The sequence below is a fragment of the Phocoena sinus genome, chromosome 4 (genome assembly GCF_008692025.1).
Source record: "Phocoena sinus isolate mPhoSin1 chromosome 4, mPhoSin1.pri, whole genome shotgun sequence".
Taxonomy (NCBI): domain Eukaryota; kingdom Metazoa; phylum Chordata; class Mammalia; order Artiodactyla; family Phocoenidae; genus Phocoena; species Phocoena sinus.
In genome coordinates, this window is record NC_045766.1 from 54,266,990 (window position 1) to 54,287,251 (window position 20,262).

General features: G+C 38.0%; 1 protein-coding gene across 1 annotated transcript in view; it reads right to left on the bottom strand.

Annotated features, from left to right (window-relative positions):
- The window catches only part of LOC116752614 (acyl-protein thioesterase 2-like), a 38,499-nt gene that overhangs the window by 2,257 nt on the left and 15,980 nt on the right, over nt 1–20,262 (bottom strand). The window contains 1 exon segment of the mRNA XM_032629393.1: nt 2,077–2,161. Coding sequence (XP_032485284.1) covers nt 2,077–2,161 — 85 coding nt within the window.

A 20,262-nucleotide genomic window follows, 5' to 3' on the forward strand; every position in this document is an offset into this window, starting at 1 on the left:
TTATAATATAGAAAAGCCATGGAAAATTAAGTGCAGCGACTCAATCTACCTCAGCAGTGTAATTTAATGAGAGGAGAACAGTCATTCGCTACCTATGTTTTTATACAAAACAGGCATCAAACAACTGATTTTGTCCCTTATATGAGATCAAGGGTAGGAACCTGGGTAGTCAGCACCCCTAGAAGAATTAGCCCACGCCCAGAGCAGGTCCCCCCATCTCTTCCTCTGGGAGTGGTGATGAGCGTTCAGATTCTTCCACCCCCTCCCCTTACAACAGAGCTTTAGGAGCAGCAGAACCAATATTGACACTGCTCCACCACGAAGCTTCCCATCAACAAGGATTTTTAAATTTTTAAGTAACTGTGGCTCTCTCCACATAGGCCCGGATCACTTCTTTCCCTTCCTTTTCCAAACATAACTCTTTTCACTTTACAAAGGTATTTGCCTAGAATTTTCATCTCAAGACAATAACTAAACTCTCTAAATGCTGATTAACCAATCAAACTCAACCTCAGTCACTTCCCAACCATGCCACTCTGGGAACATCAGTGAACATCTCTAAGCCTCTATTTCCCATTCTGTAAAAAGAAGCAGGTAACACATGCCCTTCCTTTCTCAAATGGTTATTTTGAGAATGGATAAATTAATTCACTGGTAAGCACTTTAGAATCTCTAAATTGCTCTACAGCTACCTTATGTTCTTATTTAAAAATTAATTTGAGTCAGTCTACATGTTCTAAGAATTATTACAGAAACTTGATGATCTGATCAAAGGGTTAAAGAGAGGTAGGTTTTTTTTTCCTTCGCTTGTCAAATATAATGAAGTGCAGAATTCGGTCTCATCAATTTCTTTTGCCTTCTTCTGACAGCTAACGCCACTGGCAGACATCCAGTAGGAAAAAGTTTTCAGGCTTTGCCCAAAGGAAGCCTGTGATGTTATTCCTAGGGTACATTATTCAGCTTCTAGTAAGTTGCTGTGGAAATTAATATACAGCAGCATATTGCTAATAATTTAAATTTAATGTTTTATTGTTTTACATCTAACCTTATGTTTTTATTTATTAATAGGTATTTTGCATTTTAAATAAAGAAATGTCTTTCATTTTCATTATTCATTTAGTGTTAGTTAAACTGAAGGTTACATGTGACAGGAGTGAAATTTTCTAAGTAATAATAGTGTGGGTAAAACAATCCATTAATATCACTGCATTAACTCCACAATTGGATGTTTGTTACAATCTAGCTATGTGGCTCTGCTATGGATTAGTTTTGTGTACAAAACTGTAGCTTTAATTAAATCAAAGAAGTTGCTAGTTATGCTTTATTTATGGATTTTTTATGCCAGAATAAAACAAAAATAAGTTTCAGTACTAATAAAATATAAAAACTACATTTCTTTCATCTGTAATTTATATGTCGGTAACTGTAATAAGAAGGCATTAGTATTTTTCAATGCCTAGATAATGATGAATAGTTACTTGATTTTTTTTTAACTCGAAAACAAAAAAGTAAATAAAACTATTAATGGCAAATGTAACACTGGATGATTTGCATAATATATATCTTGCTAAATAGAACTTGTGCCATTCACATATGAGTGGTACAGATGGGGATAGGCCTGTTTGATATTTTTAGGGAAAAAAAGAAAAAAGAAAAAATTGTTCCCCAAGGGTATTAATTCTGTTATTGAACTCTTGAAAATAACAACCTCCATAGCCCAAACACAGCAATTAAAGGAATCAGCAGAGATATAAACCAAGGCAGAACAAAAGACCCAAAAGGAGAAGGGTGAGCCCAGTGGGATAAGAGAGAGCTCAGATGAAGACAGGCTTTTCATGACTCTTGCCACAATTACAATAGGCCACTGACATGAAGCCACAGAATGCAACCACTAAGCAATTACTGAGGTGTATATATGTACATCTACATTTCCCTTCCAGTTGTCAGCTTCACAAATGTTTTGTCTGCAAGAAAAGAAAAAACACAGAGAGAAAATGTAACTGCAATGTAGGGTAGAAAAATTGAGAACTAAGTTTGGACAGTTAGATTACCAGTGTAAATATGGGCTCTACCAACCTGCTAGCTCTGTGGCCTTCCACAAGTCACACACCTTCTCTGCTTCAGCCTTGCAAGTAAACAAGGGTTTATTACTAGCAGCGTTCTGTGGGTTGTTACAGGATTAAAAGGTAGAATACATTGAAACACTTTTTAGTAAAGGGGCAAAATAAGATCCTAAATATTATTATTTCGGTTTCAGTATTTGACTTATTTGAGCATCGTTACCTCTAGACAATTCAAATGTTTTGTGGGCACATACATATCGCTGGTCAAATGTGTGTTTTGACAATGTCTGTGTGGTTTGGATTAATATAGGCAGGATTTTATAAGTAAAAATTTTCACTTTGAGATACAGGTAATCAGGTTTCTAAGTTGCTTACATCCCGTGAGTAACCGCCAAAGTTTTTATTTTTGGTTCAGTCAGCACAGTCTCTCTAACGTATTAATTTGTTCTTCACTCTGGCCATTTACAACCCAGTATAAGTGTCTGTTCTGCACAAGAGCCATAAAGAATAACACGAAATCTTGCACAAAATCTTGCATGTCTGGCCAAACGGCTGGTTTGGCTAAAGTCATCGACATGAGGTAACCCATCTGAGACAGCATTTAATTGAACGACAAATGTGAAATACAGGAATTAGTATTAGCTCAAAAGAAAAAAATTGCTTCTGCTCTTTTGGGTTTAGATTATCCAGATGATCTCAGTCAATTCTTGGTTTGGCAAGTAGAGCTAGGACAAATAAATACTGAAATATCCTGGAATACTCCTGACATGTTGTATACGGATCCATTACCATGGGCGTTTCCTCAGAAGTCATTGGGGTTACTGCCTGGATTGCAAAATTGCAGTTTGATTTATGCTATCCAGTTCATTTAATCCCCACTTGCATGAGTAATTGCATTGTAATTCCCACATGGTTACACACAACCCACCAGCCTGGAGTTTGAAGCAGACAAGTAATTCCATTTAACAGCTGTTAAAATAGGGGAATCCACAGGTAGCTCTCATTCAAATGTTAATTGCTCTCAGTGCTTCACTCATAAACCCACCCTGAAGTCAGGTACTTTAGGCTCTATTGAGAGGAGATATAAAAGTAAGATGAGTTACAGACATCCTGACAGAAAAGGAGGATGGATTCAGTCTTGGGTCTGAATGTGCCTTGGCCCTGGAACCAATATCGGCATGGAAATCAAACAGTGAAGGATGTTTGTGAGGCAGTAGTTGTTTCCCAGATGGTAAAGAGTTTGCAAAAAGACTCCTAGGGCCCAATGGTGAGTCAGTCAGAAAACATTTGCAAATTCAAGTTGTAAAAAGAGGCTGGAACGAGTCAATTGACAAACTGCCAAACTATAAAACTATACTGAGTCTGTTGACAGTTCTTTTGGAATACACTAAATGACAAGTAGATTTGGAACTAAATAAATGAACGTGGCAATTTTATTGGAGCTAACCATTTTGAATGTTGCATAGACAATCACTTTGTACATGGATTTTCAGCAAAGTGCCTGGAACACTAGATTATCTTTTACCAGCAACTCTTTAGAGAAATGAGGAGTCTAAGTGGGGGAAAAAAATCAATAGCATGATTCGGAGTGATTCAGTTTGCCACTTTGGACCTCAGTTTCTTCCTCTGTAAAATGAAATGATTAAACTAAATGGGTCTCTGAGGTCCCACCAAGGTTCAATTCTTGGGTTTCCAGTATTTGACTATCTCTAGGGTCACTAAAAAAACAAAACAAGGGGCTTCCCCGGTGACGCAGTGGTTGAGAGTCCACCTGCCGATGGAGGGGACACAGGTTCGTGTCCCGGTCTGGGCAGATCCCACATGCCGCGGAGTGGCCGGGTCCGTGAGCCATAGCCACTGAGCCTGGGCGTCTGGAGCCTGTGCCCCGCAACGGGAGAGGCCACAACAGTGAGAGGCCCGCGTACCGCAAAAAACAAAAACAAAAACAAAAACAGGAATAAGTATTCTTATTCAGATACAATAAAAATGCTAAGCTCTAACTGAATAGGCTAGGGAAACAACCATGATTATCTGCAGGTATATTAGGTCTCAGCAAACAAAGGTACAATTAGAGTCAAACGGGGTGATCCAAGAGGAAAAATGGGGACTTTCTGCAGCTGACCTGCCTCAGAATTCTTAATTCCTTTTGTCCATTCAAACTCAACTGTCCAAATTTAATTTTTTGGTCATTTAATTACATTTATTAAATATTAGTAAATACTTACCATCTGCCAAATACTCTTGAGATGCAAAAATACACACCAAAAACTAATGGCTAATAATTATAGATTTAATTCAGTTTCTCATGTAAATGCACAAGATTTCACTCACATTTCCACTTTCATGTTATGTTGCAAGCACTTCTAGAGGACAGACAATGCATATAAACAGTTATTTTTATAGTCACTCTCTGAATGCCCTTTGTTGATGGGGGTGACACTGATGATGAAGAATTTCATCCCAAGAATTTTCTTATCTTTTGGTACTTGAATAGCTGGAGATTTGAGGAATTCAGTTACACTTATGAAAGTCATCTTGAATCTAGAGACAGATGTGTGTGTGTGTGTGTGTATGTGTGTTTGTGTGTGTGTTCTTCATCAATTTAAAAAGATAATTTTCCAGTATTGGCAACTGATTTTGATGTACTGTGTGAGTTTATAAAAATCTTATTTCATTTATAACATTCATGGATTATTGTCATTTTTTATTTTTAATTGATTATTTTTTAAATAATTGCATGAATATGAAAATAGCAAACATATATACATACAGAAAATGTGGGCTTGCCTCCTTCAAAAAAATGTATAGACTTCAGAATATAGATACATAGATAGATGGATAGATATAATATCCATCTCATTGGTTTCTAATTCTTCTAATATTTTTTCTTTCTCAATTTGCTCCCCTTCCATTCATTTGTTCTATTAGCTACTCTTACTTACTGCTCCTTTCTTCACCCATAGTTTTTGTCATCACACTATTCTAAAAGATTTTCTCAATTTCTGCAAGTGCATCCTCTGGTCATTTCTTGGAGCTACACTGCCAGGATAAAATGAGGTGCCCAAATTTGGATAAGAGGTCAATCTTAGAAGCTCTGTCACAAATGACTGCAAGAAGCCAAAGTGCTAACACACATTCCACTGATTCTTGCTCCTGTCTCCTCCATATAACTTTATATTGCTACAAATTACTCCTCACATGCATTAGAGAGTCCCCAGGAGATATTCAACACATGCTCACAAACCAGTCCAAACTCACTTGATGCCTCTGCTGCTCCACTGGGTCCCATAGTTCTTTCTGGGAACCACCATGCCCTTTCATCCAATGTGAATCCCCTTGTTAGTACAGCTACTAGTACTAGTATCTTCTGCCACCATCAGTGGTGCTCTGGGACCCAGGAGATGCCAAAGCAACATGGTTTTCTATTACCGCATTTCTCAAAATAGCCAGTCCACAATCTCTCTGTTACCAAGAGTAAGGAGGTCCTGCCAGATTGTAAATGAACACTCTTCTTCCTTTATCAAGAATGTCTTGCTATCATAAAAAGAAAAATGTCAGCTGAAGTAAACAGTGTGCTCACTGACATGGTTGATTTAGGTTCTGATTCAAGCTCCTTATGTCATCATGGACCAATTTATAGACTGGCTCCAGTCCCCAGACCACACTTTGCATATCTCTGCTCTATTATGCAGTGAGGAAGAACAAGGCGTCTCCCTACTGTGATCTTCAACACTTTACAGGGTATCTGAGCAGTAATGCTGATGCCCCAGGGCTTGGAGAGTTTCCAGGGAAAGAGCTCTTTTACATTTATTCAAATGAGAGTCACACTTGAGTCCTGTGAGAGGCAACACAGGACTGATGTCGAAACTCATACTCTCCTCACAATCAGCACCCTCCTCCAGTCACTAAGGTCTTTTGCTTAGCAAGCTCCTCATGCCAGATTCTTTCCTCCCTTACGATGAGTTCTCTTCCAAGAGGCTCCTTGAGCTTCATGTAAATGGGCCTCTTCCAGGTCTATCACACCAGATCACCAGACGTGTCTTATGCAACTTGACACACAAGCTTGTAAGCAGAGTGGAACTCAAGCTTGATTCATTCTCAAGGTCACTATTCATTTGTTCACCATTTGTTGAGCAGTATATGCTAAGTAGCACATGGGGTACAGAGGCGGTTAGGGCATGGTATTTACCAGAAGGGACCTGGAAAATAAGTTCTGATAAGGTATGTATACAAATGCATACAATATTACATGAATTCCAATAAGTATAAGGAGACAAGTATAAAATGTTTATAGAAGACAGATGTGACGTGATAAAAGCAGAAAAATATTTGAGTAAGAAGCTACATTTAAGCTAAGTTTTAAAGCATGTTTACGATTTATGATTAGGGAGAAGGGTTAATGGAGAAGCAGCAGTAAGGCGACTGTGAGACTAAAACTGGATGTTTTCATTTGTGTTATCCTGGACTCACTCCACGCCATGCAAAAGGAATTCGGTGATATTGTTCACATTCTGATCTTTACTGACTGCATAAAATAATAATAGCAAATGGTACAAAGGTACTGATGTATCCACTACAATTTTTATCATAATCTTAGCTTATACAATATAAACATTAAAGAAGGAAAGAATATGATTTCTGGTGTTTTGTCAGACCAGTGCTTTGAGGATGTGAATAAAAGGACAATGATGAATCTAAATGGTTTGAAAGCTAATTTCATAGCAGCTATATTTGTGCAAGATGGTGATTATTATCTTGGGAGGCCTTATGATTATTTGAAAGCACTTCTCCTTAAGTCAGAGAAAACTTTTATACTATCAGTAATTTCCTTGCATTTTTTCCCTACTGAACTTTAATAGCTTCCTGTGCTCCCAGTTAGGTTGATTTGGATCTCATTAGCGCATAGTCTAAAAGCTTTTGTTTATAAAAATGAATAATTTGACGAAGAATGGCAATTAGGAGTTGTTTCTTTCAAAGCAATTTCAGTCAGTTTAATGCAAACCACTAGGTGTATTTGATTCCATTTTGAGACTCCTGCTTCCTATTATGTTTCATGTGAACTCAATTTCTCATTGATCCCTGAAAAAAAACAATAACTCACCAAAAACACTACCTCCCATTTCTTGTGGTAAGATGTTTACACATATGAACACACGAAAAGCAACTTTTCTCACATCATTTAATAAAAGATAGTGGTTTCCCAGGGGCAGCTAACACCCTATGAGTCCCAAGGACTCAACACCAGGGAATATTTTGTCCTAGGCTTGCCTCTTAAAAGAAATGCTATTCTTAAAAAAAAAATTAATATATACAGACCCTTCATGGTTAGTACAGGGAAGGAAAATTATTGGAGGGATATCTGAACTACATGGGTCTGCTGTCCCCAAGATCTCCTTTTCCCTTGGGGACTCATTAATTTCCACTGTGGTTATCCTCGGGCAGGATGAAGAGCCCCTTCACAGGGCTCATACCGTGCTCCTTTTGCACTGCCGAGGCAGTCCGACACACTTAAATAAGACTCATGGGAGGTCACGGAATAACAAAAGGAAACCCAATGTGGAGAATGTTGGCTTTAGATCACCTGACTTGTAAGGCATAGCTGACTCAATATGGTCTCAGGCCATGTGTATCTTTGTATGGCCTCAAGAAGAGAGGCATCTTGTCTAAATCCCTCTCTTCCCAGTAAAATGGTGAAGATATAGAAAGACCCCATCTTTCACTGATCAGCGAGAAGGTATAGTCATCAGATGCCTTAAAGTCGAACCTGAGGGAGTGAGTTTAATCCTTCCCTTTCATGCAACAGCACAGCAGTGCTCAAACTGCAGTGACCATAAGTGTCACTAGAGAGATGAGTGAACATGAGAATCTACACAAAATTTGATTCTATAGAACTAGGGTGGTACCCAGATAATTGTATTTTAACAGGTATCCCAGGAGATTTTAATGCAAGTTCTTTGAGTCACACATTGATAAACTCTATACTAGAGACCTTGCTATGAGTTTTCCAGATATTTATTTTCTGGTTATTGTCTCTGGGAATGACCTCCAGGGAAGGCCAAACCTTATCCCTAAGTCTCAGCACGGTCTAAGTTTCAATAGGCTTAACTGAGCATAAAGATCCTTTCAGAATGATACTCAATTACATATATATGAGACAGACGTAGGATAATACAGGTTCTTCTATATAGGACCTGCCACTACCTTTCACTGGGACCTTGAAAAAGGCATTTACCTACGTCCCTAAAATGAAAAGGTTTGGCTAGATCTATAGTGTAGGTATTTACTCCAACATACAAAACACATTTATTGAGTGCCTACTATGTGCTAAGCACTAAAGTTTCCAACTCGTTTCTTCAGTGGGGACCTTTCAAATTCTAAAACTTCTACACACCACCTTCTCCACATGATTGCTAATAGATTTCACATTCTATCAAAGTAGAAGAAAGTATCGTCAAATCGCTATTATGGTTTCAGGAACACTTTAAAATAACTCCATTTGATACTATTCAAAATAGCATTTAAATTGGTTTGAAAACTAGTGAGAAAGAGTACATATGAGATATTTTACTTCAGCTAAAGAAAACGATTGGTGTCCATATGGAATTACAGACTTCACACCACAACCCTGAGATTCCCCTGAGATCCACAGCCTGTAGCATGGAAACCACACAACTAGAGGCTCTTCAAGGATTTCAAAGATCCCTAAATTCCAACTTACTGATACTCTAAGACTGAGACTATTAATAGGAAATATATTGGTAAGTTAAGAGTTGTTAATTAAATATTAATTAAATTTTTAATTAAAAATTATATAACCCGATTTCCTTCTTATTTCTTCTTTCAGAATGTCAAAAGCTGGCTGAGAATGGACTAAAATTCTCAAGATGCAAACCACTCAGTTGTAAGAAGAGGCATTTATGACAAGCGTACATAGAACCATGAAATTAGCTTGATCAGTTTTATTTTAATTTACCTTAGGCCATACTAATTGATTGTTTTTTGATTGGCTTATGCCTATAATACCAAGCCTAACTGCATTAAAAGTATTAGAGTGACATTCTAAGTGTCCTTCTATTTTCACGATTATTTCTGGGAACTACAGACAAGAAGCCAAGTGGCCCAGTATCATCTTCATTACAATTTGGTCACCCTCAACCTTGGGGGAGCAATTTTGTCTATATCAGCACAGAGACTAACAATCTGCACAAGTTAGTCAATTCAGTTAGAAATCTCTTAAACTATGTTTCAATTTATTTTTATAATAATGTAAGCAAACACCTAGATGGAATCACTTAGTGTTTTGTTTTTTTTTTTTTAACTGACTGTGTTAGGTGTAAATCTGACCACCGTGTTGTGGTCTCCTTATGAGCCCTGAGCACCTGTCATTCAATGGGCCGATCCCGATGCCCATCAGAGCGTCTGCACATAGCAGATGCTTCACAAATTTGCATTAAATGAATGAATGAATGAACCAATAAAGGTAAATGAATGCTTTTCCTCTGTTTACTTTGTATCATTTAACAGATAGATACGTGCACTTTCTTTTTTTTAAGCCTTTACGCTTCCTATGCTTTGGTCTTAAATATCATTTAGCGACCAGGAAATTTTAACATTCATTCCTAAAGTACCTATCTCGCTCATCAATGATGTCTTACCTGCTGAAAGAATTCAGCTCCATACTCTCTCCACACAAATGCAGGTCTCTTGAATTTTACTCCCACTAAACTGAACAGAAGGTCAATTTATTTAACAGCAATCCATTGAACACCAACAATTAAAGGGGCAATGAAGGACAAAATAGAGCATTCAGACTCAAGCCCTATCTGGAAGATCTTAAAATGTAGTGGGAGAGAAAGCACTTATACATAATAAATACCTAACAAAGTATTAATAAACGCTACAGAAAAAGTACAGGTAAAAGTGTTACGAAAAGTAATTAAATCATCTATAGTTACTCTTAACTGGACTTGCGTAAAGGCTCAGAGAAAATGCCTAAGAAATTCAAGCCAATTTCAGTAGTCCTATTTCATCTGTTCTTTTGTGAGCAGAAGTTCTCACTGACCTTAATGTTAGGTGATTCACTATTTATTCACAAGTCTCTACTCTTTCATTATAATACATAAGTGTGTAATTAAGTGTCCATGCCCAAATCCAAGAATCTCAAACTTCTTTGCCTGAAATTGTAAGCCCTTAATTTTATACTCACCTGTCTATCTACCAAGATTCCTAATATAATAAATTGAATTTAAGCCACAACTGATACTCAAATGTTAGATGCAGTCTTGGTAAGTCCAATGTAATAGTGATTACTTTTCAGTAGTGTGCCAAACCTGTATTGTTTGTAAAAGTAGTCATCTGATCCATTCATTTTAGGTGATAGCATCTGAAGACCTTTTATTCCCAAAGTTGAAACTTAGTTTGTAGCATTTAGAGGCAGGCCAATTACCTGATATAGCTTTTGGTTTTTTATTGTTCTTTTATTTATTTATTTTTGGGGGTTGGTTTGGAGCTGTTTATTGACTCGTCATTTAGCAGACCCATTTGGGGTAATAAGTGGTGTGGTCTTAACTCCTTTATTTGCTTTTTTATTTTTTATTTTTTTGCGGTATGCGGGCCTCTCACTGTCGTGGCCTCTCCCGTTGCGGTGCACAGGCTCCGGACGCACAGGCTCAGCGGCCATGGCTCACAGGCCTAGCCACTCCGCGGCATGTGGGATCTTCCCGGACCGGGGCACGAACCCATGTCCCCTGCATTGGCAGGCGGATTCTCAACCACTGCGCCACCAGGGAAGCCCCTATTTGCTTTTTTAAATTGTACTTTTAAAATTTCAATCTCTATGTTACATTAGGAAGATGCAAAACAACTTATTTTTCTAAGCACCACCAGCGTTTTGCCGAGTAAGATAGATATTTAAGGGGAAGAATTATTTGTGACAAAAAATCCACTAAAATACACCTGTTACCTCTCAAGTTAAAGATTAAAGGATTTAGATAAATATGTAGAGGTAAGAATAATACCAGAATCCAGCACCAGTGCCATTTTTGTGTAAAAATGACTGATAGTAATTTACATCTCACACTGGATACACAAAATGTTGTCAAGCCTGATTAATACTAAAACTGATGGTATCTTTTTCAGTTTAATAACGTGGATGCCAATTACTCTACCTGCTGTGATTAAGGAGAGGCCACAAAACATATGATAATTACTAGATACGACTGTGACAAATTTTTTTACTGGCCTGAATTTTTCCAAATTGCTAAGATAGTTTAAAACTATTTAATAATGCCCTGAATGCAAACAATGTATTTACCTGAGGTAGACTCAGTCTTTAGGAACCTGAAGTTTGGACAGTTTAGGGGATCCCAGGAGGGCCTGGGTAAAGAACACAAAATTACTAGTACAAAATCAAGTACAGCACCTTGAAAGGGTCCAGATCAAGAGAGAAAAGCTGAAGCATGCACACCCTCAGCTTCATGGTGATTCCCTCTGACCAAAATTTACAGTTTTTTACAATATGTTTGGCTTTCAAACCTCGCCATACAGAGGCTCAGTTCTCCTAGATAATAATAATATAATTATTATTATAACAATAATAACATGATTATTCCTATGAATTGTGCCTGATGATTTCTACAGTCTTTTTTGCCAGATGCTGCTGGTGGTCTAACATAACTGGGATTCTTTTTTTTTTTTTTTTTTTTTTTTTGCGGTACGCGGGCCTCTTACTGTTGTGGCCTCTCCCGTTGCGGAGCACAGGCTCCGGACGCGCTGGTTCAGCAGCCATGGCTCATGGGCCCAGCCGCTCCGCGGTATGTGGGATCTTCCCAGACCAGGGCACGAACCCATGTCCCCTGCATCGGCAGGCGGACTCTCAACCACTGCGCCACCAGGGAAGCCCCATAACTGGGATTCTATGTAGAGTTTATCCTGCTGGTAGATAGCAGGCTTAAACTTCAGAAGAGATGAATTGCATTGTTAAATTATTATATCCTTTCTTTCTATCTGGAAAAAGAAAAGTTACAAAATTGTACAGATAACCATATGTTTCAGAGAAGCCTAAGATTTTTATTATTATTGAAATTAACTTAACAAATATCAATTCAAGCTTTTATCTCTAGATACTTTGATCAATAAAACGAAAAATTATGATTATGCATGCATTTGGCCTTTCTTTAAATCTAGCTGGCCTAAGTCTCCAAAAGATCTTTTATAGATTGAAACTAGAATTTCCCAAGTGGATTGATTTATTCAAGAAAATTAAAGCAGTGCAGAAAAGAAGAAAGTTATTGAATAAATTGTCTTGGTTTTTAATCAAAGATAGATAACTGTTTTCCTACTTTTAGTTCTAGAGAATAAGGAAGAAGGCCTTGTAACAAAAGGCTTTCTTGACTTTTAATAGTGGAAAAGAAATGATTGAATACTATTCTCTCCTTTAAAATTCGTCCAAAGATTTTTCTCAGAGGCCAGAGAGTTTTGATAGATTTTGTTTCCCCCCACTTAGCTAGTTCCACCAAGTTTCAAGTCCTTTTCCCTCTGCCAATTTAAGTACCTTAATCCATATTTTATTTGAGTCAATTTGTTTCTGAGAAACTGGTGAAGAGTCAGCATAAGTATGTGCAGAAAGTCTGTACGTGTGTTCATATATATAACAGTCTGACCTCCACATCCACAGGCTCCACATCTGCAAATCCAACCAACTGCAGTTTAAAATATTCAGAAAAACAATTCCAGGAAGTTTCAAAAAGCAAAATTTGAATTTGCCAAGAGCCAGCAATTAGTTACGTAGCATTTACAACTATCTACATCTCATTTACATTGTATTAGGTATTAAAAGTAATCTAGAGATGATTTATATGGGAAGGATGTTTGTAGGTTATGTGAAAATACGATGCCATTTTATATAAGGGACTTGAGCACCTATGAGTTTTGGTATCTGAGAGGGTCTTGGAACCAATCCCCTATGAATACCAAGGGCTGACTATACATATACATACACACACACACAGAGAAAGAGAGAGAGATTGTGAGATATCTCAGGGTGGGGGGGGTGGCTGGGAGCTGAGGCTCCGGAGGTAGGATCCCAGGGAGAGGACTGGGGTTGGCTGCGTGAACACAGCCTGAAGGTGGATAGTGCGCCACACCTAGCGAGGACAGAGTCCGGGAAAAGGTTTGGAGCTGCCAAAGAGGCAAGATACTTTTTCTTGCCTCTTTGTTTCCTGGTGCTTGAGGAGAAGGGATTAAGAGCGCTGCTTAAAGGAGCTCCAGAGACGAGGGCAAGCCGTGGCTACCAGGGCGGACACGAGGGACGGGCATGAGACGCTAAGACTGCTGCTGCCGCCACCAAGAAGCCTGTGTGCGAGCACAGGTCACTATCCACACACCCGTTCCGGGGAGCCTGTGCAGCCCGCCACTGCCAGGGTACCGGGATCCAGGGACAACTTCCCCAGGAGAACACACGGCGCTCCTCAGGCTGGTGCAATGTCACCCCGGCCTCTGCCACCGCAGGCGCGCCCCGCATCTGTACCCCTCCCTCCCCCCGGCCTGAGTGAGCCAGAGCCCCCGAATCAGCGGCTCCTTTAACCCTGTCCTGTCTGAACGAAGAACAGACGCCCTCAGACCACCTACACGAAGAGGTGGGTCCAAATCCGAAGCTGAACCCCAGGAGCTGTGCGAACAAAGAAGAGAAAGGGAAATTTCTCTCAGCAGCCTTGGGAGCAGCGGATTAAAGCTCCACAATCAACTTGATGTACCCTGCATCTGTGGAATACATGAATAGACAACGAATCATCCCAAATTGAGGAGGTGGACGTTGGGAGACTTTATATGTATATATATATATTTTTTTCCTTTTTCTCTTTTTCTGAGTGTGTATGTGTACGCTTCTTTGTGTGATTTTCTCTGTATACTTTTGCTTTTACCATTTGTCCTAGGGTTCTGTTGGTCCTTTTTTTTTTTTTAGTATACATTTTAGTGCTTGTTATCGCTGGTGGATTTGTTTCTCGGTTTGGTTGCTCTCTTCCTTCTTTCTTTCTACCTTTTTCAGTCAATTTTTTTATTAGCTTTTAATTTTTTATTTTTAATAATCATTTTTTATTTTAATTTTTTCTTCTTTCATTCTTTTTTTCTTCTGAGCTGTGTGGCTGACAGGGTCTTGGTGCACTGGCTGGGTATGAGGCCTCTGCCTCTGAAGTGGGAGAGCCAAGTTCACGACATTGGTCCACCAGAGACCTCCCAGCTCCAGGTAATACCAAACAGCAAAAGCTCTCCCAGAGATCTCCATCTCAATGCTAACACCCAGCTCCACTCAATGACCAGCAAGCTACGGTGCTGGACACCCTATGCCAAACAACTAGCAAGACAGGAACACAACTGAACCCATTAGCAGAGAGGCTGCCTAAAATCATAATAAGGTCACAAACACCCCAAACACACCACCAGATGCAGTCCTGCCCACCATAAAGACAAGATCCAGCCTCATCCACCAGAACACAGGCACAAGTCCCCTCCACCAGGAAGCCTACACAACCCAATGAACCAACATTACCCACTGGGGCAGACAACAAAAACTATGGGAACTATGAACCTTCAGCCTGCGAAAAGGAGACCCCAAACACAGTAAGTAAGCAAAATGAGAAGACACAGAAACACACAACAAATGAAGGAGCAAAGTAAAAACCCACCAGACCAAACAAATGAAGAGGAAATAGGCAGTCTACCTGAAAAAGTATTCAAAGTAATGATAGTAAAGATGATCCAAAATCTTGGAAATTGAGAAAATACAAGAAACGTTTAACAAGGACCTAGAACTAAAGACCAAACAAACAATGATGAACAACACAATATATGAAATTAAAAATTCTCTACAAGGAATCAATAGCAGAATAACTGAGGAAGAAGAATGGATAAGTGACCTGGAAGATAATATAGCAGAAATAACTACTGCAGAGCAGAATAAAGTAAAAAGAATGAAAAGAATTGAGGAAAGTCTTAGAGACCTCTGGGACAACATTAAACACACCCACATTCGATTATAGGGGTCCCAGAAGAAGAAAAGAAAAAGAAAGGGACTGAGAAAATATTTGAAGAGATTATAGTTGAAAACTTCCCTAATATGGAAAAGGAAATAGTTAATCAAGTCCAGGAAGCACAGAGAGTCCCATACAGGACAAATCCAAGGAGAAACATGCCAAGACACATATTAATCAAATTTTCAAAAATTAAATACAAAGAAAAAATATTAAAAGCAGCAAGGGAAAAACAACAAAAATATACAAGGTAATCCCCATAAGGTTAGCAGCTGATCTTTCAGCAAAAACTCTGCAAGCCAGAAGGGAGTGGCAGTATATATTTAAAGTAATGAAAGGGAAAAACCTACAACCAAAATTATTCTACCCACCAAGGATCTCATTCAGATTCGATGGAGAAATTAAAACCTTTACGGACAAGCTAAAGCTAAGAGAATTCAGCACCACCAAACGAGCTTTACAATAAATGCTAAAGGAACTTCTCTAGGCAGGAAACATGAGAGAAGGAAAAGACCTACAATAACAAATCCAAAACAATTAAGAAAATGGTAATAGGAACAAAATATTGATAATTACCTTAAATGTAAATGGACTAAATGCTCCAACCAAAAGATATAGACTGGCTGAATGGACACAAAAACAAGACCCATACATATGCTGTCTACAAGACACCACTTCAGACCTCAGGACACATACAGACTGAAAGTGAGGGGATGCAAAAAGATATTCCACGCAAAAGGAAATCAAAAGAAAGTTGGAACAGCAATTCTCATATCAGACAAAATAGACTTTAAAATAAGGACTATTAAAAGAGACAAAGAAGGACACTACATAATGATCAAGGGATCGATCCAAGAAGAAGATATAACAATTGTAAATATTCATGCACCCAACATAGGAGCACTTCAATAAATAAGACAAATGCTAACAGCCATAAAAGGGGAAATCGACAGTAACACAATCAGAGTAGGGGACTTTAACACCCCACTTTCACCCATGGACAGATCATCCAAAATGAAAATAAATAAGGAAACATAAGCTTTAAATGATACATTAAACAAGATAGACTTAATTGATATTTATAGGACATTCCATCCAAAAAGAACAGAATACACATTCTTCTCAAGTGCCCATGGATCATTCTCCAGGATAGATCATATCTGGGGTCACAAATCAAGCACTGGTAAATTTAGGAAAATTGAAATCATATCAAGTATCATTTCAGACCACAATTCTATGAGACTAGATATCAATGACAGGAAGAAATCTGTAAGAAATACAAACACATGGTGGCTAAACAATACACTACTTAATAACCAAGAGATCACTGAAGAAATCAAAGAAGAAATCAAAAAAAATCTAGAAACAAATGACAATGAAAACACGACAACCCAAAACCTATGGGATGCAGCAAAAGCACTTCCAAGAGGGAAGTTTATAGCAATACAATCCTACCTTAAGAAATAAGACAGAGCCTGTGCTCCACAACTGGAGAGGCCACAGTAGTGAGATGCCCGAGTACCACAAAAATAAAACAAAAAAGAAAAAAGAAACAAGAAACATCTCAAATAAGCAACCTAACTTTACAGCTAAAGCAATTAGAGAAACAAGAACAAAAAAACCCCAAAGTTAGCAGAAGGAAAGAAATCATAAAGATCAATCACAAATAAATGTAAAAGAAATGAAGGAAATGATAGCAAAGATCAATAAAACTAAAAGCTGGTTCTTTGAGAAGATAAACAAAATTGAAAAACCATTAGTCAAACTTATCAAGAAAAAAAGGGGGAAGACTCAAATCAATAGAACTAGAAATGAAAAAGGTGAACCAACAACTGATACTGCAGAAATACAAAGGATCATGAGAGATTACTACAAGCAACTATATGCCAATAAATGGACAACCTGGAAGAAACGGACAAATTCTTAGAAATGCACAACCTTCTGAGACTGAACCAGTAAGAAACAGAAAATATGAACAGACCAATCACAAGGACTGAAATTGAAACTGTGATTAAAAATCGTCCAGCAAACAAAAGCCCATGACAAGATGGCTTCACAGGCGAATTCTAGCAAACATTTAGAGAAGAGTTAACACCTGTCTTTCTCAAACTCTTCCAAAATATAGAAGACAGAGGCACACTCCCAAACTCATTCTACGAGGCCACCATCACCCTGATACCAAAACCAGACAAGGATGTCACAAAGAAAGAAAACTACAGGCCAATATCACTGATGAACATAGATGCAAAAATCCTCAATAAAATACTAGCAAACAGAATCCAACTGCACATTAAAAGGATCATACACTGTGATCAAGTGGGGTTTATCCCAGGAAAGCAAGAGTTCTTCAATAAACACAAATCAATCAACGTAATACACAATATTAACAAATTGAAAGAGAAAAACCATATGAACATCTCAGTAGACGCAAAGAAATCTTTCGACAAAATTCAACACCGATTTCTGATAAAAACCCTCCAGAAAATAGGCATAGAGGGAACTTGCCTACATAATAAAGGCCATATATGACAAAACCACAGCCAACATCATTCTCAATGGTGAAAAACTGAAACCATTTCCACTAAGTTAAGGAACAAGACAAAGTTGCCCACTCTAACCACTATTATTCAACATAGTTTTGGAAGTTTTAGCCACAGCAATCAGAGAAGAAAAAGAAATAAAAGGTATCCAATTCGGAAAAGAAGTAGTAAAGCTGTCACTGTTCGCAGATGACATGATACTATACATAGAGAATCCTAAAGATGCTACCAGAAAACTACTCAATCAAAACTAATCAATGACTTTGGTAAAGTAGCAGGATACAAAATTAATGCACAGAAATCTCTTGCATTCTTATACACTAATGGTGAAAAATCTGAAAGTGAAATTAAGAAAACACTCCTATTTACCACTGCAACAAAAAGAATAAAATATCTAGGAATAAACCAACCTAAGGAGACAAAAGACCTGTATGCAGAAAATTATAAGACACTGATAAAATAAATTAAAAATGATACAAACAGATGGAGAGATATACCATGTTCTTGGATTGGAAGAATCAACATTGTGAAAATGACTCTACTACCCAAAGCAATCTACAGATTCAATGCAATCCCTATCAAACTACCAATGGCATTTTTCACAGAACTAGAACAACAAATTTCACAATTTATATGGAAACACAAAGAGCCCCGTATAGCCAAAGCAATCTTGAGAAAGAAAAATGGAGCTGGAGGAATCAGGTTTCCTCACTTCAGACTATACTACAAAGCTACACCAATCAAGACAGTATGGTACTGGCACAGAAACAGAAATATAGATCAATGGAACAGGATAGAAAGCCCAGAGATAAACCCACGCACATATGGTCACCTTATCTTTGATAAAGGAGGCAAGAATATACAGTGGAGAAAAGACAGCTCTTCAATAAATGGTGCTGTGAAAACTGGACAGCTACATGTAAAAGAATGAAATTAGAGCACTCCCTAACACCATACACAAAAATAAACTCAAAATGGATTAAAGACCTAAATGTAAGGCCAGACACCATCAAACTCTTAGAGGAAAACATAGGCAGAACGCTCTATGACATAAATCACAGCAAGATCCTTTTTGACCCACCTCCTAGAGAAACGGAAATAAAAACAAAAATAACCAAATGGGACCTAATGAAACTTCAAAGTTTTTGCACAGTAAAGGAAACCATAAACAAGATGAAAAGACAACCTTCAGAATGGGAGACAACATTTGCAAATGAAGCAACTGACAATGGATTCATCTGCAAAATTTACAAGCAGCTCATTGCAGCTCAATATCGAAAAACCAAACAACCCAATCCAAAAATGGGCAGAAGACCTAAATAGACACTTCTCCAAAGAAGATATACAGATTGCCAGCAAAAACATGAAAGAATGCTTAACATCATTAATCATTAGAGAACGCAAATCAAAACTACAATGCGATCTCAACTCACACCGGTCAGAATGGCCATCATCAAAATATCTACAAACAATAAATGCTGAAGAGGGTGTGGAGAAAGGAAACCTTCTTGCACTGTTGGTGTGAATGTAAATTGTTACAGCCACTATGGAGAACATAGTGGAGGTTCCTTATAAAACTAAAAATAGAACTACCATATGACCCAGCAATCCCACTACTGGGCATATACCCTGAGAAAATCATAATTCAAAGAGTCATGTACCACAGTGTTCATTGCAGCTCTATTTACAATAGCCAGCACATGGAAGCAACCTAAGTGTCCATCAACAGATGAATGGATAAAGGAGATGTGGCACATATATACAATGGAATATTAGTCAGCCATAAAAGGAAACAAAATTGAGTTATTTGTAGGTAGGTAGATGTACCTAGAGTCTGTCATACAGAGTGAAGTAATTCAGAAAGAGAAAGACAAATACCGTATGTTAACACATATATATGGAATCTTAAAAAAAAAAAAAAAAAGGTTCTGAAGAACCTAGGGGCAGAACAGGAATAAAGACACAGATGTAGAGAATGGACTTGAGGACACGGGGAGGGGGAAATGTAAGCTGGGATGAAGTGAGAGAGTGGCATGGACTTACATATACTACCAATTGTAAAATAGCTAGTGAGAAGCAGCTGCATAGCACAGGGAGATCAGCTTGGTGCTTTGTGACCACCTAGAGGAGTGGGATAGGGAGGGTGGGTGGGAGGGATATGCAAGAGGGAGGAGATATGGGGATATATGTATACGTATAGCTGATTCACTTCATTGTAAAGCAAAAAGTAACACACCACTGTAAAGCAATTATAATCCAATAATCATGTTAAAAATAAATCAATACATAAAAATAAAGATGCCATATAATTATTATGTAATATTTATGTTTCAAAGCATCTTTGTAACTACCATATTAATTAGTGGAAGTAAGACTCCTTGCTGGATGGTAATTGAAATTCTATATTTGGAGCTAATTATTTAAAAACTTATTTTTTTACTCATTATTTAAACATGTTTTGAATGACAACTGAAGGCTAGACACTACACTATAGGTGCTACAGATACATAGATAAACTGTTCATAGTTTCCTCCCTCAGCAATGAGCAAAGCCATGAAAATAAAAGTTGTACATGGATGGACCTAGAGATTATCATACCAAGGGAAGTAAGTCTGAGAAAGACAAATATCA